This window comes from Netta rufina, assembly GCF_964035555.1.
Source record: "Netta rufina genome assembly, chromosome: 10".
NCBI classification, from domain to species: domain Eukaryota; kingdom Metazoa; phylum Chordata; class Aves; order Anseriformes; family Anatidae; genus Netta; species Netta rufina.
Genome location: NC_140133.1, coordinates 6,133,269 through 6,156,261, shown reverse-complemented (window position 1 = coordinate 6,156,261; position 22,993 = coordinate 6,133,269). Strand labels below are relative to the sequence as shown.

The 22,993-nt window shown below is 37.8% G+C and overlaps 2 protein-coding genes across 6 annotated transcripts in view; both read left to right on the top strand.

The window, feature by feature from the left end:
• Nucleotides 1–509: 509 nt before the first annotated feature.
• Nucleotides 510–4,335, top strand: HRH1 (histamine receptor H1; the record flags this gene model as incomplete). The annotated part of the gene is made up of 2 exons (XM_084292884.1): nucleotides 510–561; nucleotides 2,788–4,335. Exon 2 carries the CDS (start codon nucleotides 2,908–2,910, stop codon nucleotides 4,333–4,335), a length of 1,428 nt encoding a protein of 475 aa, XP_084149010.1. The 5' UTR covers nucleotides 510–561; nucleotides 2,788–2,907.
• A 6,019-nt stretch (nucleotides 4,336–10,354) lies between these two features.
• The window catches only part of ATG7 (autophagy related 7), a 104,953-nt gene continuing 92,314 nt past the window's right edge, over nucleotides 10,355–22,993 (top strand). For 2 of the 5 annotated variants that reach the window (XM_084292530.1, XM_084292526.1), the window contains exons 1-9: nucleotides 10,355–10,415; nucleotides 13,737–13,926; nucleotides 14,161–14,215; nucleotides 16,989–17,106; nucleotides 18,379–18,456; nucleotides 19,028–19,144; nucleotides 20,356–20,505; nucleotides 21,455–21,543; nucleotides 22,607–22,728. In XM_084292530.1, coding sequence (XP_084148656.1) covers nucleotides 13,749–13,926; nucleotides 14,161–14,215; nucleotides 16,989–17,106; nucleotides 18,379–18,456; nucleotides 19,028–19,144; nucleotides 20,356–20,505; nucleotides 21,455–21,543; nucleotides 22,607–22,728 — 907 coding nt within the window. In that variant the 5' untranslated portion in view covers nucleotides 10,355–10,415; nucleotides 13,737–13,748. Of the gene's footprint in view, nucleotides 10,416–10,491; nucleotides 10,848–11,856; nucleotides 11,890–13,736; nucleotides 13,927–14,160; nucleotides 14,216–16,988; nucleotides 17,107–18,378; nucleotides 18,457–19,027; nucleotides 19,145–20,355; nucleotides 20,506–21,454; nucleotides 21,544–22,606; nucleotides 22,729–22,993 lie in introns of those variants that run through there. The other 3 variants (XM_084292528.1, XM_084292527.1, XM_084292529.1) reach the window with 3 other exon arrangements.

The window sequence follows — 22,993 nt, the reverse complement described above, 5'->3', positions numbered from 1 at the left end:
TGTTTCATAAATCCTACCCTTATGTCAACCTTATCAGCAGTGCTAAAGAGACATCTTGGAAAGCAGTCAGCACCATCTATTGTAATAAATAATCTGATTCATTCCATATGCACTTGACAAGTAATTGTGGAGAGCTGTCTATCAGGTACCTTTCTTAGCTATTATTCTTTCAGCTGAAGACTCAAGGTTGGTGTCTCTCCCTTTATTTTGTACATTTACTTGGAAGTATGAGGAAAGGAAGATCTATAATTTCTTATTGACTTGAGGCAACTGATATCAACTTCCTGACTTGACCATACCCTGTGTACTTCAGCAGAGAGATTACACCGTATAGCTGTCAAAAGAACAGTAACAGACTGGGATGTAACCATTTCCTGCCACCAGACACATTGGTTTAAGACATGTAAAGTGATATCTGTTCCCTTTCTCAAACAGGAGATGCTTGAGGCCTCTCTGATCTTCTGACACTAGCCATCACTGAAGAACGGTACACAACAGAACACAAAGGTTGTGCAGAACACAGAATTACAGAACAAAGCTCTTGAGCTCATACTCCTCAGTGTACGTATTTCCCCTGCCTATACATGCTACTGCAACCAAGCACACCTCCTACACCTCCTTTTTCATAATACCAGGCCTTTATGGGTAAAACTTAAGGAACAAGGAATTTGATCTCTCAGAAGAAAGCATGCAAATGTTTCAGCTCCATCTTTGAATGTTAGAATAAGAACAAGATAAAGCTAGCATGAAGTTAACATTGAATAATGCATTACACTGCATTGTTTTGACTAATAATATTAATATTTTAGTCATTATTATTATTAATAATAAATAGTAATTACAAATATTGATATTTGGATTAACAAATATGAGAAATCTAATAAATATCTATCAGTGTTAGCTGTATGAATGTTGTGAGCCAACATGTCTAAAATCTCAGTTTCTTTCCTCATTGCTTTAAGAGATATACCAAAACACAGACTTGGACAAACACTATAAGAGAAAAATGGCAGAAAATATTTATCACTCTTACAGATGATTTTCTTATATATCTTGGAGATAGAATTGGTCAACTGATCATATGCTCCAAGACTTACAATACTGTTAATTCTCCTTTGAACTTTAGATCAATTCACAAAGTTAGCAGCTGGGAAGTAGAAGATATCAAAGGCATAGAGAATTTGTAGATAACAGAAGAGCATATCTACTCAGCTTCAAAAAGGTACTTTTCGCTATACTCCCTCACTTTCTTTTCCTTCTTTCCCATTTTATTGCCAATATTTGAGTTACTATGCTTGTGTTAGAAAATGGAAGAAGTAACATGCTTTATAATTAAGGCCTTTGATCTCAATAGAAACCTCTATTGTGAAACCATAAATGAAGTATGAACCTATATTGTTTCCCTATGTAGATCAAGTCAACATAAAGCTACACACCACCGTGTCTGTGAAAATGAAATCTGTCACTCTGATAACACCTGCCAAATAGTATGTAGAAATAAATGCCACTAGAAAGCAAGATTAGTTGCGCAAATGTGACCCTCTGTGAAATAGGTTTTGTATATGTCATGGTGGATGTTTAACAGGTTTTCCCTTTTTTTTTGTACTGCAGCACATGTACTGGAATTTTGAGACACTCTAATTGTGGGAATATAGACGATTTAAATGAATTTTAACTCTGAAGGCTCTGTATGTGTCTCATGCCAAAGTTTAAGCAAATAAAAGTAGCTCATTTATAAAGACAAATTATCAGAAAAAGATACTTAGGCATAAAGCAAAGGTTTGCTATGTGTCCAGCCTCATCTCTTCCTATTTCCAGTTTAATTTCAAACTCAATATGGCAAACAGCAACAGCAAGCATGCACAAATGATGTGGCTTCTACAACTTAATGAACAATAGCTCTTGTGTATGTTTCCTAGGCACCTGAATGACTCCTAATCTTCAGCGTATATTCATGGTTGTATATCAACCATAGATTGATATACATTTGAGAGTTGAATATCATGGTTGTATATCAACCATAGATTGATATACATTTGAGAGTTTGCCAGATGCTTATTAATCAAAAAAATCCTATTGCTTTCCCTGAAATTATATTAATTTGCATTTGAAATAAAATATATGCCCATCTTTATGATTTGAATATATGTAAGCCTAAATTGGGTAGAAAGAGATTATTTGTAACATATAATTTTAGCAACAGCCTACCAATGAAAACATAGGCACTAGCTACAGCCTTAGGAATTATTTGTGACTTTATCTGTGATTATTTGTGTATCAGCCAGAGGTGTATACTGACTGGAGCTTTTTTTACTGTTTGGAATACCAAATCCAACTGCTATATTCAAACTATTGGATATAGTTTGTAAATAATCATTGTTTCGTTTCAAACTATTTAGTACAAAATATGATCATAAGTTTTTTTAAGACACTTTAAATTGGTTTGCCAGTATGTAGTTTATGTTATGGTTCATGATCATCAATTTAATGAGAAACTCAAACAATGAGGACTGAAATTTCTTCTCCAGATTCCAGGGTCAGAATTACAAGGAACCCCAAGGAGTACCTTTACAAACATTTTTTGATTGGTTCATAGAAATTGCTTCAATACTTTTCATAGAATATCCATGACATTTCACATTTGATATTACTCCTATGTAGAATGATGTAAAAATGCATTATTTAGGGAAATCCTAAAAGGGAAATTGATAAACTGAAGGACAGATTAGTTTCATTAATTTATTTTGGGATTACAGTGACTGAACATACTTCTTTTCTTTTCGATAGTTCCGGAAATAAAAGTCGCAAAGCAGCCCAACAAGTTTTCATCCAGGAGTGTAAACGAAGATTGAATTTCCAAGGCCTGGGTACCTTCTCTGATTTTAATTCTCTGTACTTGAGCAAAAGATGACAGAAAACTCAACAGTGAACTCAACTAACACTCACTCAGCTCTCCTAGGTCTGTTTCTGGGTAGCATTTCACTGATCACTGTTGTCATGAATATATTAGTACTATGTGCTGTGAAAACTGAAAAGAAGCTGCAAACAGTTGGCAATTTATACATTGTCAGCCTCTCTGTTGCAGATCTTATAGTTGGTGCAGCTGTTATGCCCCTTAATATTGTTTATCTCCTAAACAGCTATGTGTGGACCCTGGGTGTAACAGCCTGTTTGTTCTGGCTGTCCATGGATTATGTGGCCAGCACTGCATCTATTTTCAATCTCTTCATATTATGCATAGATCGTTATCGCTCAGTCCAGCAGCCACTGAAATATCTCAAGTATAGAACAAAAATGAGAGCATTACTAATGATTCTGGGGGCTTGGTTGTTGTCTTTCTTGTGGGTCATCCCAATACTAGGGTGGCACATTTTTGTTGGTGATGGGGAAAGGAAAGAAAGAGTAAAGAAGTGTGAAACTGATTTCTCTAAAGTCACCTGGTTCAAAGTGTTCACAGCCTTTGTCAATTTCTACCTACCCTCTATCTTGATGTTATGTTTCTACTGCAAAATATTCAGAGCTGTTCGTAAGCACTGCCAACACCGAGAGCTCATCAACAGATCATATTTGTCTTTCTCTGAAAGCAAAAGTGTACATCCTGGTAAGACAAAGGACAAGCAAAGTATTTGTCTCCAAAAGCAAATCTTAGATGAGAACACACCTCCCAAAGACAAGCAAAGGTCCCCTCAGCCCAAAAATACGGAAGCAAAGCTTCATTTCAGTGATCCTGACAGCTCTTCAAAAGTTATCGTTAGCAGGAGTAATAGCGAAGTCCTTAAATGGAGCTGTTTCCCTCTCACCACTGCCCAGTCTGAGCCAGGCCTGGATAAACCAGGAGAGAAGAGTGTAACAAAGGACAACAAAAATGAAGAGGACCTTTTCTCACAGGACAGTGACTTGAGTGATGCATCAGACAGCCAGACTTTCACAGAGGAGGTACCTTGTGGAGAGGAGTCCAGCCCTAACCCTGAAAGAGCCTGCAGTTCTCAGGAAAAGACAGAGAACAGGGACTTCAAAGGACTGACTTACCTGAGGAAAACCTGGCAAAGACTGCATACTCGTTCCAAAAACCATCTTCGAAGACTGCATGTGAACAGGGAGCGGAAAGCAGCTAAGCAGTTAGGGGTCATAATGGCAGCCTTTATGTTGTGCTGGATTCCCTATTTTGTATTATACATGGTAATAGCTTTCCACGATGATGAACGATACAGCACATTACAAATGGTCACTATATGGCTTGGCTATGTGAATTCCACCTTAAATCCATTCCTGTATCCTCTTTGTAACCATAATTTCAAAAAGACATTCAAAAAGATCCTTCACATTCCCTGGTAATTGTCTGATTTATTTTGAGCTAAAAAGCATCTCATAAATTCAATCAAACAAAATGTTCCGGTTTCAAAGGCTGGGTAAACGTAAGGCATGGATAAAGTAGAAGGTTTTGGAAAACTGTCATTTATAAACAAGTCTTTGTACAAGTGGGAAACGTGCATATAACACCTTTAACATGTTTGAAGAAGAACTAATTCCAATCAGGAATCTGAAAAACTCAGGGGTCAATCTCAGAACTGTTACACTATTGTACATATTTTACAATTTGAGATTCTCTCTTTCATCACGTAGAACAAAACTGGAGATATGAAAAGAGATCTTCAGTGATTATAAATTATTCAGATAAGGAAAAGGCAGAAACAGAGTATGGTTTCTGTGGTTGGTCAAGTTTTTTTTTTGTTTGTTTTGTTTTTTGTTTTGTTTTGTTTTGTTTTTCTCATTTAGCTTACTGTTTTAAACATGGGAGCACACTGCTTGAGAAGAGAGATCTTCTGCAGGAAAAGGTACTTTGCATAGCCAAAAAAGAATGTTCTACTGTTTGAAAAATCTGACCTATTTATTTATATCTTCCTTCAAGTCATACACTTTTTGGAAAGCCATATTGTAACATACCATTTCTCTTTAATAACATGCTTGCTTCATTTATACCAGTACCTGTCAACTTCACTGAAAAGAGTAGTATTTTTATGTCCTAGATACTTCCCAAACTCCTCATAGTATCACTAATCAAGAAGGATAGGCTGTTGCCTCTGAACTTACAGAATGCAGTTAATTCTGGACTACGTGTATTTTCTTCTTCCTATGCCTTGGCAAATAGCCTAAGCTTGCAGTGGCAATACCAGTTCACGTATATTTTTATCTTACAATAGGAAAACTCTTCTGACTATAATGAGGGAGAGTCATGAGCAGCAACTCAAGCTTGCAAAACAGGAAATAAAATACATGAAGTAATTTTTTTTACCCTTTCTATCCTTTATATTTAATTGCTTATTATAAGTCACACTGTAAATGCTGTTAAATATTTCAGGAGAAGCATAGAATGATACTTAATACTTCAGGTTGGAAGGAGTCTCAGGAAGACATCTAAATACAACCTACAACTCAAAGCTGTGCTAGCACTGACATTACATCAGGTTGCTCAGGGTTGTCATGTAATGTCACTGTTGTCATGTAATGTCACCTGATGTAATGTCACTGACATTATATCAGGTTGCTCAGTTCAATCCAGAACTTTAGCGACACACCTCTGTGAAAAGAGCTTCTTTGGAAAGGTTGGAAGGCGGCACTGACAGAGGCGTTTGCAGATACATTTCACCCTATCAGCTCCAGGCTTTCCCTTGCTCAGCCATTGATTTAACTGTTTCTAAGTATGAACACTAATTCCCAAAAGCAGGCGTGCCCTTTTATATAGCAGCAATCAATCCCCTCTCCCTATGTGCAGTGAGTTATAGGGTACTTCCCAATCATGGGAGGAAAATACAGTTCCTTAGCAAAGTACATAGTGAACTACATTATATGAACTATATTATATTATAACTTATCAGGAAGCTGACAATTTAACAGAACAGTTACACCAAAATAAATGAGTCCACGGGCTGGGGAGAGAGAAGAAGAACTGAGGCCAAGGAGATGTCTGGCCCTATATTACTAACTTCAGCAGCTGAAGTCACGTTTGCATATAATGGTAAGTTTGTGTATGCATTTTTCCATAAGTTTGGGGATGATTGGGGCATTCTAAGGGTTCAATATACAATGTACAATGTTCAATATCCTCTCACTGTCATTTTGCTGTGTTGATGAATTTATCACATCCTGAATGTTAGCTTGCTTCAGAAATTGCTCAGTTAGCTTCACAACAAAGGTCTGATGGAACTGGAGCTGTTTTAACTGAGTACTGTCAAGAGTTTGTTGGGAAAAGTTAAAGGGATGTTCTGTGTAACGTGTTTATTACTTCAGAAAATAAAATGGTTGTTTAATGGTTGTAGGAAAAATTTTGAATTCTGTGTTCATAATTATGGATCTTGAGCTACTTAGTCTCTCTGTGCCACATGTGCCTATTTTGTAAAGTGAATATGACAAGATTTACAGTAACAATGCAACAGCTAAGGTGACTGCATGATGCTTATAAACTTTGGATATAATACACTAACTAAATGCAAAGTATTATTGTCCTCCATCAGTTTTATATGTCTGAATTACATGTCTGAATGTCAATAGTTGTATTTAAAGTATTCAATATTAAATGAAGCCCCAATATCTCTGCAGTTTAATAAATTGGTACTTTGATATTTGGAAAAAAATCTGCTAAATGAATGAACTTTAACTCAGTCTATTTTAATGTATCAAACAAGGTTCCATGATTTATTCTCTTTGGTCTTAAGTGTTATGCAAGGATAGCTGCCATTAGGGAACTCTAAACTAGAAAAAACATGGCAAAATACAGAGGCAGAATAATAAATATAAGTACCAAAGTTCATTACAGAATTAAGGCAACTGTTCCACTGCAGGAACAGGATCTGCACAAGTAATGAAGTACACCTTCTGTTGGGCTATAGAGAAGCATCTTTTGAAACATGCCCTTATTCAAGGTTTTTTCACAAACATTTGCTCAGATCAACATCCTTTCTGCCTTTTTTCTACTGTCATATACAACAGCAATTCTAGCCAAAATAGAAGGTAATTTAGGTGAGCCCCGAGGAAATCAAAAAAGCGGCATCCTAATTCATACACAATTATTAGTTAACACGGCTGAAACATGCTCACCTACGGGCTACTTAGCTTAGCAAGAAGGCTATCCTCTTGATCATGACAATTGACTTTTCTTACTTTAAAATGCTTTAATACATGAACCAGCAGCTAAAACAAAATCAGTGAAAGCTGGTCTAAAAATGACGACCATTAAAACAAAGAATACCTCTGGTACGATTTAAAAACATTTAAACATAGAATAGCTAAAATTAGGCAAATACAGCTGCCTGGATGATTTTGTATCCTTTCATTTTTATCCATAATCTTAGTGTCACCGTGGCAATGACAAAAACAGGGTATTGTCACAGTAGACTTCTCAGATGCGATGCATACAATAGGTAATAATAAAACAGGAAAATGGAAGACTGCCTATTTGAAACTTTCAGGTAGCCAGGTGTGTAACAGGATTTACCAGTTTGTTTCACTAAAAAAAAAAAAAAAAAAAAAAGCAATCCAAATGGCTCTAGATGCAAGAGAAGCAGAGGAAGGCAAGTTAGGGTAAAGAATGGAGAAGCCTACTACCATGTGGGGCCAAGCCTCAACAGAACATTCCAGGCGTGGTTTCCTATAAATATTTTCAGTGTTTTCCAGTTAATAAACAAGGTCAGAGGAGTCGTAGCTTTAAAAGAACATAACAAACTTCTTGGAATTTCTTGGACTGGAGTTCTACTTTGTTTAAGGTGTGGTAAGAACAATCAACTTTTGAGACAGAAAAAAAAAGTCCTCTCCCAGTTTTTTCTGTTTCAGTTGTGACATCTAGCGGGCAACGAGCAGAATTCTGGGCTTCTTGTGCCGGTCCAAGTGCCGTGCGTTACTTAAGTTTATTAAGGGAGCGATGCAGTTTGGAAGTGCATCCTGCCATCTAGTACATGTTTCGTTTTCCATCTTACTTTCAGGAAATGTGGAACTCAATAAAGGAAATGGTAGTGTTGGTGCACACTTTGGCTTAATTCCATAACTAAGAGGATATCCATTACATTCTCTGTGAAACCACTCTGTGATGCTCTTTGTGCTAGCGCAGTAAATGAAAATGACTGAAAGATTTGCTTTAAAAATATATTTCTAATCCTAAAGGACTAATATGGAAGCACCACAGACACCTCTGGATAGAGCAGGTCCTGAATTCTGCAGATTGGTATATTTTTGCAGCACTATCAGAGATGCTAGAAGACTAGCCTCCTAACTAAAGATGAGGTGTAACAATACACCTGCAAATTTCTGTCCATGCATTCCTTACACCAGAATAAGAAACAGCCCATTTGGAACTGCCACTTAAGTTTAAATACTATGCACATTTAATTTTGTTTATTCATTACATACAATGACAGAATTATTAATTTTCATCAAATTATTTGTCTATTGAAGAATTAGAAGGGGAAAAAAAATGCAAATTACACTGTGTGAGAAATAGCTCATGGAAATAGTTTACAATCTTTATCCCAAATTCCAAATTATCTAAAATATATACCTGACACCAGAATAAACCATTTCTACACAGTTATCTGGCAGTCTAAAACAGAAATATAAAAAAGCAAATGTGTGATGTACACTTTACACATGCTAAGACACATGACCATATGTACCAGTCTACTACAAAATTGCCATTTGAGATGTCCACCAGTTACAAAGTATTAGAGCTCCCACTGATGAGATGTATGCTTATATGTGGTGATGATTAAAATCATATGGACATCTGCTAATTCTAACAATATTTTTATTTTCAAAATTTGTTGTATTCCTTCCATTGTGTTTTGTTTACGGAGATATTTTGTTTAAACTGTGTTGTGTTTCAATTGAAACATGCCTTAGAAGGAATACACAGCACCCATTACTATACATTGATACCATATAATTAAAATAATATTTACTGTATAAGTAAATCTAATAAAATCAAATGTATTTGTTTTGATCAGGCATAATGCTGTCTTCAAAAGCAGCACAGTCAGACCTGGGAACAGAGCTCAGGTCTCCTACATGGCAACCTAATTTTCTCCTCACTAGACATGGATAACCCCTCAACTCAGTCCCCTGAGGAGTAACAAATGTTGCTCTGTCTCACAGCAGAGTGCTCATAGCAGAGTCAGCAGCCTGCGCCAGAGAAATTACGGATGGTGCTCACAGGCGTCTACCAACATGGCAAGTCAATACCTTTGTCAGCATATTGCTACCACTACTGTTTCTTGTGTTCTTTGTTAAAACAGATTTTTCTAAGTATGCAACCTCTGCAGCAGTGAGAGGTGTACAGCATAGGACTAGGTGACTTTTGACAGTATTTTTTTTCAATAAATTGAGGAAATAATTTTGCTGGTGTGCCTGTACTTTGTGATCTCATTTGCTGAGAATGCTGTATAAAAATCATTTAGATCGTTAAATGATCTAAACTACATAAAAGCACTACATAAACCCAAAGATGTATTATTTTTATTAAACCATATAATAGAATCTAATCTGAACTACATAGGCCTGGAAAGTTACCATCTCCAAACCATGTTCAGTCCGTATTTAGAATTGTCTTTGTTGCAGGATGTGACTATTTCCTTCCATCTTTACTGTGTGCGTCTCTGGGAAGGATTTGCCCCCATCTTCTTTGGAATGCCCCTTTGGGTTATGTGAGACCTGAGCTCACATAACCCTTTAGCCTTGTCTCTGCATAAGGCAAACCCAGCTCTCCTAGCCTCTCATGTCATACGCTGCAGCCCTCTGACCCTCTCGGCAGCCCAGTCCTGCAGCGTACCTATTTGATGTCATCTCTGGGCCTGAGCTGGGTTTCCTCACGCAGGTGGGTGATGGTGATTATTAATTAGTTGTTAATTAACATCGCCAGCCCTGGTACCAGCCTGAGTGGAGAGCCCCCGAGAGCAGCTGTGGGCTGTTTCACAACGCGTCGAGCACTTTCCGTGCCCCGCTGCGGGGATTTAACCCAGGTTGCGGTCCCCCTGCGCCTCTCAGGTCGCTTCCCCAGCAGCGTATTTGAGGCAGGGGCTCCATGGCAGGGGCTGCGCGCACACCCGGGCTGAGGGCGTTTGCTGACACAAACCTTCGCCATCCCCCGGTGCTCCAGCACCACACGTTTCACGGATCGCTTCCAGAATATCAGCTGCGACTGCAGCACCTTAAAACCCCCGAATGCTTCTCCACGACCACTCCCACCACTTCTCGGCTCCCTCGCTCCCCGAAGAGCAGCAACATTCACCCGCCTCTCTCAGCACCGCCCGCCCGCCCCTGCGCAAGCCCCGCCTGGCTGACGGGGAGCCCCTCCCGGTCACGTGGCCGCGGCAGGACGGCGTCACTCGGCCGGGCCGGCGGTAATGCCGGAAGTGCGGCGCGGGGCAGCGGTGAGCGGGCGCTGAGGGGCGGGAGCTGGGGCTGCGGTCGCGGCCCCTCAGCCCCGGTCCCCCCGGGCCCGGTGGGGGCGAGAGGCGGCGGCGGGGCCGTGCCCCGGGGGGCAGCGGGGGGCTCCCGGTCCCTCCCGAGGCAGCGGGGTCCTCGTGAGCGCCGGGGCTGCGCTGCGGGGAGGGCGTGTGGGTGTTAGGGGGCTGCGCCCGCTGGGTATAACCCCGTAACTCCGTGGATGTTTTAAAGGGGGTTGAGCCCCTCACCATAAAGCATCAGTGCATCGGCAGTGATCGCCTGTGCAGCTCTGCGTACATCTGCACAGCACAGTGAGGTCCCCTGGTTTTGTGCTTCCACTTCCATAATAGCCATGATTTCGACACAGGAATAATGGCAATAAGTACGAAGTTGACGCTCCATCCCAGAGGATGCTTGTAGGTGGCTGTTTTCGGTGTGTGGTGCTCCGCTGCTGCCAGGGCTTGTCGTCTGGCTTCTTGGTCGTTTGGAGTGTTTGGCAATACGCTTCAGTTGTTGCGTATGTGGTGGACTTAATAATAGAAAAAGCTAAAGTAAAAGCTTTACCTGTTCCAAAGGCTGAACGAGAGCAGCAGTTACATCAGGGTTAATTGTCCTGGGTATAGGAGATGCTTTTATTGCCTAGCATGTTGCTTTTCTGCTGGTAAAAAGTTTAACGTAAAGGAAACTGAGAATGAGTAAACTTCTACTTATAACAGAGGTTGTCTGGCAAGGAAAGTAATGACTTTATGTTGCTTTCTTTGTTATTAGTTATAAAAAGTAGTAAGTAATAGCTTTCCAAACTTGCTTCAGAAAACAAAGAGGGGAGGAGAGGCTTTAATGGATTAATATTGTCTAGGCAGCTATTGAACCTCTGATTAAAAGTGTTATAGAAATCTTGGCACGATGTGCAATGTAATATGACTCAGGTATTGCTAATGTCTACACGACACACAATTGCCTGTTTTATGATGAGCTTTCTTTGGCATTTAGTCAAAAAAAAAATCTGTAAAGCATTTGTAGAAGTTAAATGAACTGGTTACCAACACATAAATTGATGTGACTCTTATATCTTACATACAGGAAAAAAAAAGGTTTATGAAAATGGTCAGAAAATTCCATACAGTCAATACTACTTCTTACAGTCCTTGTACATGGAAATTTTCAAGAAACTCATTTTCTTCATGCTAATAAAAGTGGCATGAGAGGTTGTTTTTTTTTTTTTTTTTTTTTTTTTTATATAAGTAAGCCTTCAACAGTTCATGCTACCACAAATTCCAGTTGTTAAGAAAATAGGAAAAAAATGAAGTGAAAGGAAGTGGCATGTTTGTAATATCCTGGTTGAAGTAGACATAATGACAGAACTGAAATATATTGTTATCTTGATGGAAAAAAGTGGAAATCATCAAACCCATGCCAGATAAATACATAATTTACCAGCAAGGAAGAAAAGCCTTTACGGTAAGAGAAGGCTTTTAAAATCTGTATGATTTTAGCATAGAATGAACAGCATGGATTACCTCAAAGACTTTTTTAAAGAAAATACTGTAAAAGGAAATACATAACTTTGACTTTCTTGGAACAATTTTAACACATCTGAGAATTTCTTTCAGGGAAGAGGTTGGCAATGTGACAGTCACTAAGAAATTAAATGCACCTTTCATTCCCTTACCCCGTTCCAAAAAGAAGGAAAGAGAATTGTGAAAGCTCATCCTGTTGCACAAGAGACCTCACGGAACAGTAATCTTGGAACTGTTCAATTTAATCCAAGCTATGCTACAGCACGGGAGCCCTATCCCGATTTTTCTGTATCTAGAATCCTACCATTGATGTATGTGTAAAGGTAGCAGGGCTTTTGTGAAGGGCCAGTAACAAAAGCAATCACATGAGATTATGTTGTGCGAACTAAAATTTTAGTCAATGTGGTAATTGAAGGATTAATTTCCAAATTATTATTCCAGAGTTCAAATCATTGATTTGATAGGCATCGTGAATAAAACCAAAAAAGGTAGTGGTTGATTTCCTTTCTGCACTTAGAAAGCAGCAGTTACTAGCTTGGTAGAAGGATGTATTGGATCTTATTTTTAATATCTAGCAAGTCCTTGTTCTGCAACATTTTTGCTTAAATTACCTATTTAGTCTAAAGCAATGCAACTCATAACAGGCAGACCTTCCCTTCCTCAGGTGTGCATTTGAATACTTTGTGCTGTTCCTCCACATGTCAAGCACTGTCTGAAACTTGCATGTTAATCTGCGTAGGCATCAGGAGGAATACTGACAGTAACTAGGAGCTTCTCAATCAGAGAATGTCAACATTTTTATTTGATGAGCTATGGGGGGACGGCTGAAACACCTCATGGCAAAGTGGATGCTGGTGCTAATGTGAGCAAGGGGACTGTTATGTGTGGTTGAAGTAGAGGCACGCAATTGCCCAGTTTAGCTAATACATTCCTCATTCTGGTGTGGAGTCTTCAATTTGGAGAGGTGTTGTGAATTGAAGACTCGGCTTATAGGAATACTGATATGGAATAGCGATTTCTGCTGATTTTTTAATTTAAAAAAAAAAAAGTTCTACTTACACAAAGTCTATAGAAGGAAAAATGTGTAAGAAAATCTAGATTTGTATATCACATTGACATTCAAATGGCAAGTGAAACTATTAAGGAAGTTTTAGGTTCTGTTTCCAGCTTTGCCCTTCACTGGCTGTAAGACTTCTCTTGGTTTGTTTTCCTCTGCTAGTTTTACTGCTAATCTGTAAGCTCTTTAACTCATCACAGGCTGAGAGGTGAAGAGAAGACCCAGTTAAATGAAATGTATGTAATGTTGGTTTAGATTTTAAATGCCATCAGAACTTAAGTGGTACTGAGAGGTTTTTAGACTGAGTTCTTTCTGTTATATAGATAGCGGATATGGGGTGTAGCGTTTTGCTATTTTTATCTGCAGCAGCAGCACTGTACAAGTTATAAATCAGAAGTACATGATTCACGTGCAGTATCCCATGTAATAGGAGAAATCATGGAATGAGTGTCAGAAAGTCAGGTCCTGCTGGGTAGCTTGGCCAAACAGAACATAAACTTGAATAACTTTACATACGAGAAATTGGAAAGACTTTGTTTTGACTGTAGAGACCTCTGATGAATGGCTTGAAAAGTAGAACTTAGATGTTCAGAGGAGTAAGGCTTTCTATACTTTAATGAAACGCAATGTATTAAAGAGAAACTTTAAGTAGTCAAGAGTAATGTGGTCAGTTGAGTATATGCTTATACTGCCAGTCTGCTTTTATAAAAACTTGTTTCTTTGTTTAACAGTGAACTACAACCATGGCAACTGCCAGTAATGAGGCACACCATCCTGTAGATCCTGGCATTTCAAAGCTGCAGTTTGCTCCCTTCAGTAGTGCCTTGGATGCAGGATTCTGGCATGAACTAACCCAGAAGAAACTCAATGAGTACCGACTGGATGAGACTCCAAAAGTTATCAAAGGATATTACTACAATGGTATGCAGAAACAGAACATCGTGCTTAGAAGCTTGGGTTTCTCCTGTCATTCCTCTAAGTAGCCGTGTAACATATTTTAGGTATTTTGCTGAAACATTGCTAGAACTAGAAAACAGCGCCGGATGAGCTGTGAGTTCTGGTGTGTCTGTGGGTAATTGATAACTTTGATTATTCACTCTTTTTGTAAATACATGTATTTTATTTAAAAGATGCATGTTGCTGCTTTTTGTCTAGGTGATCCTTTGGGCTTGCCAGCTCGCCTGACGTTGGAATTCAGTGCCTTTGATATGTAAGTGTGTATGGGGGCTTACCTTAATTCAGATACGGAGACGCTTTCTTGTATAACAGTAATGCTTTGACAGAATGTCACTTGGGCCAATTATACATTAAAATAAACATATGTTTTCGTGAACTTTAACAGTGGAGATGCTGCTATGAGTCTCAAACACTAATGCCCTGGTTTTGAAGTAGTGTATTCATCTGAAGGGCCAGGTTTCAAATATGCTGGCAAGTCTCAATTTCACTCACTGTTTATGTGTGTTTATATAATACCCTTTTTTCCCCCATTTTCACAGGCTCTTCTGTGTAAAGAAGGATATTTCAGTCATCTGATTAATTTTTTCCGTGGATCTTTATTTACTTGAATGTTCTTTGTTAGAATTAAGATCTCAAAATAGTTTTTACAATCCCTGGTTGTTACATTGTGTTATCTTTGAAAGTATTTAACTTTTGACTGGAATTTTGTGGGATTTTTTTTTTTTTTTTTTTTTGCTTGTACTCACGAAGTGGAAGCTAGAACAAAATTGTCCAGTGTATGCAACAAAAGTGAGATGAGAGGGGAAGTCTTTTTTTTTTCCTCACCTTAGTTTTCTGCTAGAGCAAAAGCCTAAGTTAGTGTAGCTAATGTAGGCACAGAAGAGGTCTTCATAGTTAATGCCTTATATGTTTTAAATTGGTGGATCACAAAATTGTAGATCACAGAATTGACGTTCTCTGCCTTGTTTGGTCAGGATCCTAGTGAGGAATAGTGTGTTTTGAGATAATTTCATAGGACACTTTACTCTGTTCATTTTTATGTAAGGACCTTTCGGCATTATACTGAAAGCTTGTTCAGTGAAGTGCAATTGGAAGAAATCTCTGATATGGGAACAGGAATTTCAGGTTAGGGAAAAATGTATGGTACCGTGGTATTTGATCTCACTGTTATGAAAAATAAAATGATGGAAAGTTCACTTACATAGTACATAATTATTCCTTCTGCTGAAGGAGTTTCCTCTAATTGTTTCTGTACCTTAGGTAGTCTGTTTAGATGATGAAGTTCCATTTTAGCTTTTCCAAAAAAAAAAAAGACTGTAAACTATACATCACATATACAAACGGCTGTATGTGGGCTTTAGCAGTCATCAGAATCATCAGGTCAGGAGTATGATGTTAAAGGATTCAAATCAATCGGGTCTGTGAAGTTATTTACAAAAAACAGGGTCTCTAGCTGCTGATGTTACAAACTGTATTAGCTACTCAGGCTTCTGTGTGGTTTAGGCTTCCTTGGGGGTGTCTTTTTAAACACAAATTTTTAACTAAATATCTGTTGATGTGAGTGAAGTATTGACATGTAAGTTCAGTCTTAATTTTTTCTTTGTGGATGTCACATTTGTCATGAGTAGTTTATATTTGAAATGAATTTTTAAATCTTCCTTCAATCTCGTTCAGTGCTACCTTGCTAGAAGCAATATAGATGCCTGAACTATTTTTGAAGTCATCATGTACATGTTCATTTGCACAGGTTCTTATATCACGGAATCACAGAATCACAGAATTTCTAGGTTGGAAGAGACCTCTAGATCATCGAATCCAACCTCTGACCTAACGCTAACAGTCCCCACTAAACCATATCCCTAAGCTCTACATCTAAACGTCTTTTAAAGACCTCCAGGGATGGTGACTCCACCACTTCCCTGGGCAGCCCGTTCCAATGTCTAACAACCCTTTCGGTAAAGAAGTTCTTCCTAATATCTAACCTAAAACTCCCCTGGCGCAACTTTAGCCCATTCCCCCTTGTCCTGTCACCAGGCACATGGGAGAACAGACCAACCCCCACCCCACTACAGCCTCCTTTAATTTACTTATAAAGAGCGATAAGGTCGCCCCTGAGCCTCCTCTTCTCCAGGCTGAACAAGCCCAGCTCCCTCAGCCGCTCCTCATAGGACTTGTTCTCCAGGCCCCTCACCAGCTTCATCGCCCTTCTCTGCACCCGCTCAAGCACCTCGATGTCCTTCTTGTAGCGAGGGGCCCAAAACTGAACACAGTACTCGAGGTGCGGCCTCACCAGAGCTGAGTACAGGGGGACGATCACCTCCCTAGCCCTGCTGGTCACACTGCTTCTGATACAAGCCAGGATGCCGTTGGCCTTCTTGGCCACCTGAGCACACTGCTGGCTCATATTCAGCTGACTATCCACCATCACTCCCAGGTCCTTCTCTGCCTGGCAGCTCTCCAACCATTCCTCTCCCAGCCTGTAGCTCTGCTTGGGGTTGTTGTGCCCCAGGTGCAGGACCCGGCACTTGGCCTTGTTGAACTTCATGCAGTTGACCTCAGCCCATCGGTGCAGCCTATCCAGATCCTCCTGCAGAGCTTTCCTACCCTCGAGCGGATCGACACACGCGCCTAACTTGGTGTCATCTGCAAACTTACTGAGGGTGCACTCAATGCCCTCATCCAGGTCATTGATAAAGATATTAAAGAGGACTGGCCCCAGTACCGAGCCCTGGGGAATGCCACTAGTGACCAGACTCCAGCAAATTTAACTCCATTCACCACAACTCTTTGGGCCCGGCTATCCAGCCAGTTTCTAACCCAACGAAGCGTAAATCCATATCAATCCATATTCAATAAAGCATTGTGATCATAAAAATGTTTTTAGTAGAGCTTTTGTTAGCTCTTATTACTGTGCCTCATCATTTTTCAGTTTTTGGACAACCCCGCAATGTAGGATAACAACTGCTGCTTCTGCTGTGTTAAAGACCTTAGCATACAATTCTCAGAGTTTTTTTTCTTTTATCCAGGAATGCTTCAATACCAGCACGTTGCTGTCCTGCTTTTGGAACATTGTATAATACCAACACTTTTGAGACTTTCAAGTCTTGTGATAAGAAATCACTTCTGGAGAAAGAGGCAAATGAGGTAAGGTTAAAAATCAAATCAATTGGTAGAGAAGTAGCGTTGAAAGTCAACAGTGAAGTGTTTTAGTTTCTGGCCTGAATATTGAATATACTGTCCATACTCACCCATATAGTAGCCTTAGGATTTAAATTATTATGGAGACAGTAGTTTGATACTTATTTTTTTTCCTTTACTCTTCTTTGCAAGAGAATAGCAAATTACACTTCAAGAACTTCATTTGGTGTTCTAAGCCACAATTTAAATTTAATGGTGCTACCAGAGGTGCCAGAGTACATTTTATAATTTGTTTTGACACCAGAAACCAGCAAGTGTCTGGTTTAAACTGTAGGTTGCTTCAATCCATCTGTGTGATAAAGTGATGGGAAACAGCCAGAAGATTGAGGTAAAGCAAGAAAAAGTTGTCTGTCAAAGGAAGGGCTTATCTGCTTGCACTGTAACCAACTAAATTAAATGTCATGGCTTAGGGACAAGAGAAAATCAGACAAAGACAGCCTTTTAATTTTGGAGACACTGTACTTTGACTAGTCTTTGATTTCCTTAAATAGATTTATTGGATGCCTGCTGGCTTTGAGTAGCAAAGTTTTCCTGTATATCTTCACTCAAGGCTTGTATTCCTGTGGTGGAGTACTTCCCTGTCAGTGGCAGATACAATGTGGTAACTTTAATTATCCTCAGAGAAACTGGGAAGGTCAGAAAGCTTTATTCACTCTTGCAGATTTTTTATTATTTCTAAGGCAAAGATCAAACAGCTCTTCCTCGCATATGTTATAGCTTCATGTCTCACCAATGTGCTGTGCATTGCATTCCTCATTGTCTCTGTTTTTTAGTTAAATCTCATACTAGGTTATTCACAAATCTAGTATCTGCAGATCCTGTGAATGAAACAGTGAGAATAATAAAGGGCTATATTAGCATCACAGTATGTTCTGTATTATGGCAGTGCTAATAGCTCACATACATGACAGACTTTTCCTGGTGAGGTTTATTTTGTTTGATTTAGTTCTCCACTTGGTCCCCAGCATTTGTAGTTTGTGTTAGATAGTACATGCCTATGGTACCTTTAGAGTCCTTTTAGTGTGCATAATAGTGTGGATGAGATTAGTGGGAAAAAATCCCAGGGGATTACTGGGAGTATTAATTTCAGTATTTCTTCTGCAGCTCGATGATGGGAACATTTCAGTTGTTCTCATATTGTCTTTGTTCAGTTGTTCTCATATTGTCTTTGCATTTTCTGTCCTTTCTCTTCTTTCTTGGCTCCACTATCAATGACAGATATGGCAATCGATAAAATCCGGAGCTGCGCTCGAAAATCCTATGCTCTTGAACAGGTTCCTGCTGTTGACATTTGCAGTGAGTAATGATAATGTCTTACATACTTACGGCATTGAAATGGAAAAGTAGTAGTTTCTTTGTAGGAGAAATAGTGAATTATTATTGCTATGTTAGTGTTATTAGGGTCATTCTCAGACATTTAATATATCCCAGAACACTTTAAAAAAACAACAACAACAACAACAAAAAACTCTAAGTCATTCACATGTACAGATATAAAAAAAAAAAAAAGTAGAATGTATTTAAAAAATGCTGATGCCATCTCAGCTTGTTTTCTTCAAATGTATGAGAATGACTGCCTTACAGATTTTAGTAAAACAACTTTCATGTTCAACAAATTTAAACTTCTAATGCATAGTGCTCTAACAAGAATGAAAGCATTGTACACGCGTTGTCTGTTTAAATCCTAAATAAAAATGTATGTGGAGAAAGGAAGTCTAGTATTTTTTTCATTATTTTTTTTAAATCGTGACAGTGCATTTTCAAGTAAGAACTATGGTTAGTATCATCAACCGTCAGTAATGATCAGTATTTCAAAAAATATTTCAATTTTTATATCTGTTATCTAATCTTATTTTTCTTTTTCTAGGATTTAAAAAAGTACCACTTCTATTACTGGTTTTGCTACCCTGCTCTCTGCTTTCCTGATGGAATACATATAATTCAGAAACCAGTGTGTCTTGGTGACAGGTTCTCTTTAAATCAGGTATACTTAATACCAAATGTTATGAACTCCGCATAAAGCATGAAGGGGTTTTATGGGCTGTAAAATGCAGTTGTTTTGTTTTTTTTAGCATGTACTGAGTTAATTTGAAAACCTAATTTCTTTTAAAATCTCTCCTTATTTCTACTTGTTTTTTTTTTGTTGTTGTTGTTTACCTCTTTTTATTGTATAATATCTGTCACTTTAACGTTTCAGCTTTATTAAGTTAAATGCAGATGTGGCAGACAATTCTTGGAGTTAGTTGTATTTACCTTAATTTTTCCTATTCATCTTATTGAATATATAGCCATGTTCTTGAAACTTATGACTACTTAAAGATACGTTTTAAAAGGGACATACTCGGTGTGCGCTTAGTGATTAGCAATTACAAAATTCTTAGTAAGAAAATAATAAGAAAAGAATGGGTAGTGAGTAATATTTTATGCATAATAATATGATATGATAGTGAGTAATATTTTATGCATTTTTCTTATGCATAAGAAAAAATGGGTAGTGAGTATTTTAGTAGAAAAGTTAATTTTTCATAGTTTGATTCATATTTCAGTGTAAAAGAACAAAAACCCAACTTTCCCAGATGTGCTTTCTTCTCTGACAGAAGTTAATGTGAAACCTTGAATGGCTTTTGATGTCATAATCCATGAGAAAGTTTTGTTTTTTATTCAGTGGAGAACGCTTCTCTTATTCTCACATGACCCTTACTACTCTTACAGAAATAAACACTGAAAATATCTCTGTAATTGTCCAAAGATGGAAGAATTTTGACTGAACACTGGAAATAGATGACAAAATGGATTGAATGATTAAGTGTCTATGGTGTAGTATGGTGATCAGTGTTTACCAGTACTTAATCCTGTACTGAGTATTTTTGTAGTTTGGAAACAAATCAGACACTGTTTCCATGCTAGTAATAGAGGGGAATAGATTTATTTATCAAGCTGTTATGACTACCAAAATGAAATTTTCTTTTTTTAAACTTTTGTTGGTAGAGCAGTTTGCAGCAGTGGTGATGGTGCTCATTTCAAATTTGCATTGACAATTACAATTTTAGCAACTGAATTTTTGATTTCAGTTACTGTGGTAATAATAAACTTTAAAATTTCTGAACGCGCTTTATTTCCAAATGCTAAAACAATTTCAATGTTTCCGTATAAGAGCATTACAACTGTTGGTTTCAGTTATCTTTTTGCTTTTAGATTCAAGCACTTCAGAAAGCATATGATGACCTTTGCCAGACAGAAGGGGTTACAGCCTTGCCTTATTTTTTAATCAAGTATCATGACAATTCTGTGGTGATATCTTTGCTCAAAAAGTGGGATAGTTTCTTTCAAGACCAAGAAGGGAAGGTAATGAGAATTGTGCATCTTCTAATAACCTGCACATGTTTAATTTACAAATAATTTGGAGATTGTCTATAATGCTGAACTGGGCAGCGTGGTTGGCCAATGAATGGATACAGTGAATAGCTGAAGACCACCAGCTTGGCTTGATTTCTGTGTCAAGAGTTAAGTGTCTCTAAGTTCTTACCTATAAGCCAAGTTACATTAGATTAGTGGTTTGAAATCTGGGTTCTTCGTGGTCTTTTTACTGTCTCCCTTGTTATCAAAACAGGAACAACATAAATTTTTGAAAGTGTTATCATAATGATTAAAGTTTTCCAATCACTAACTACAATGCTATTATAATGTAGAACACTTTTTATTTGTCTAATGAAATGTAGTATTCATATATTTTAAGGTTTTGTTGGATGTGGTAACAGTAATAAGAGAATACTTAATTAGATAGGGATATACAAAATCTGTAAATATCTGGAATGTATTTCTTTGTTAATGCTTTTTTTTGGAGGGATATGCCAAAATTTTAGAACTATCAGATAAGATTTATTGAATCATTGATACAGTGATGATACTGACTCTGGAGCCTGGCAGTGTTCAGGGAGCCAGTTGAGCTTGCTCCCCTGGAAGAAAAACTTTTTTTCTGTTGCTGAATTAACTTCCTGCTAGTTTATGAAACTGGAGCAACTTACTAATGCCATGTTTAATGAATGAAAGGAAGGTAGACATACTGTAGTGAAATATGAGTGTCTGTAAAGAAGCTAAAATGAACAACTCTCAAAGCTCTGGCAAACGTTTTACTTAAATCTAGTGTGGCCATGCAGTAAACACTAAGTATGTAAAATGCATGTAGTCATTTTCTGTCCAAACGTCTTACATGAAAAATGGCAGGTAACTTTTATCATGAATGAAGTATTAGTATGCACAGATAAGTTTTCATTTAGAGCAATTTTTTTTGCAGGTGACAGTTGGAGTTTATGACCCATGTAATTTATCCCACTATCCAGGATGGCCACTGAGAAATTTCCTGATCCTGGCAGCTCATAAATGGTATGTTTAATTATTTTCCAGAGATTATTTATTTGATTAGAGTCAAATTAGGCATTTTTTTTTCTCCATGACATTTTTTGCATCATGGGTCTGAGGCTTAACTTCATTCCTTGAAATATCCTGACGTTGAGATGACTCACCTTTAGTGGTTCTGTTTTCATGTATTAACTCCTTTTTTTTTACTTCTATCTGTTACAAGTTCCTATTATTTCTTATCCTCACGTGTGCACGCTTCAGACCATGTCAATACCCTCCTTTTAGGCTCTAGGTGTTTTAAATATTTTTAAAAGTATTCTGTGATATAATTAATGCCAACTGATAGTAGCCCTAAAGTTTGAATATCAGATACATTACAAGAAAACCTAGAATTACCATCTTGATTTTTTTTGTTGGGTAATAGTTGGAGATACTCTTTTCAAATACCATAGCATAAAAGTATTTAACTAAAATTGGGTTAATGTAACAAGAACATAATTAAGTTGTATTTTCATAGTTTTGGCCTTTACATTTTATTACAGAAAGCACATTAGGAAGAAGAGATCCTCAATTAGGCGCAGCATTTTCTGGGCTGAAGGATGTGCAAGTACCTGGAGTGCTTTATGCATTCTAATTTACACATTCTAGGATTCAGAGGTTTTTAGGCATGAAAGCTCTAAGTCTTTCATTTGGAGCTGAATTATAAGAAGGAAAAATGATATTACATGAAGAACTATCCAGTTTTGGTTGTGCCATGGGGAAGTACAGGTGTACATCATTTCACCTGATACATGGTCTGATACTTTTCTGCTTTTCATTCTTCTAAATGTGCTATTTGTCCAGCAGCATTATATAAAGAACAGAGGACAGGCTGCCAGTGTCATTTCATTGGAACTGTTTCACAACAAAGCGGTCGTTTTCACGCACTAAGCAACTGTGTTTTTTTTATAGTTAATAAGAACAGTAGTGTTACAGTACTAACAACAACAAAAGTAGAATCTGCAAGAGACTGAAGCTTTGTGAAGTAATGTTAAAAGAAAATTCCTTTCCTACTAAAGTTGAATGTGAGTTTTTTTTTAATTGTCAGGGGGAGTGTCCTTCAGACAGTTGAAGTGCTCTGCTTCAGAGACAGAACCATGCAAGGGGTGAGAGACATAACACACAGCATCATCTTTGAAATAAAACTTCCACAGAGAGCCTTTGGTCAAGGTAACTAGTTTAAAAAACCAAACCTTTCCCTTTTTTCTCTATCCTTTATCACTGTGAAGAAGGAAAAAAATATTACTGCAGAATCATTGCCTAAACTGACTTATTTTGAGTGAATTTAAAATCACTTGAATCTTGGTTAGATTCAATATCTGTAATGAAATGGTTCCTTATTTTAAAAAAAAAAAAAAAAAAAAGCTCTTTTTTGAATTAGTAACAAGATTTAAAGAGAACATTTGAGGAAAAAGTCCTGCTGGTATCATAAGAA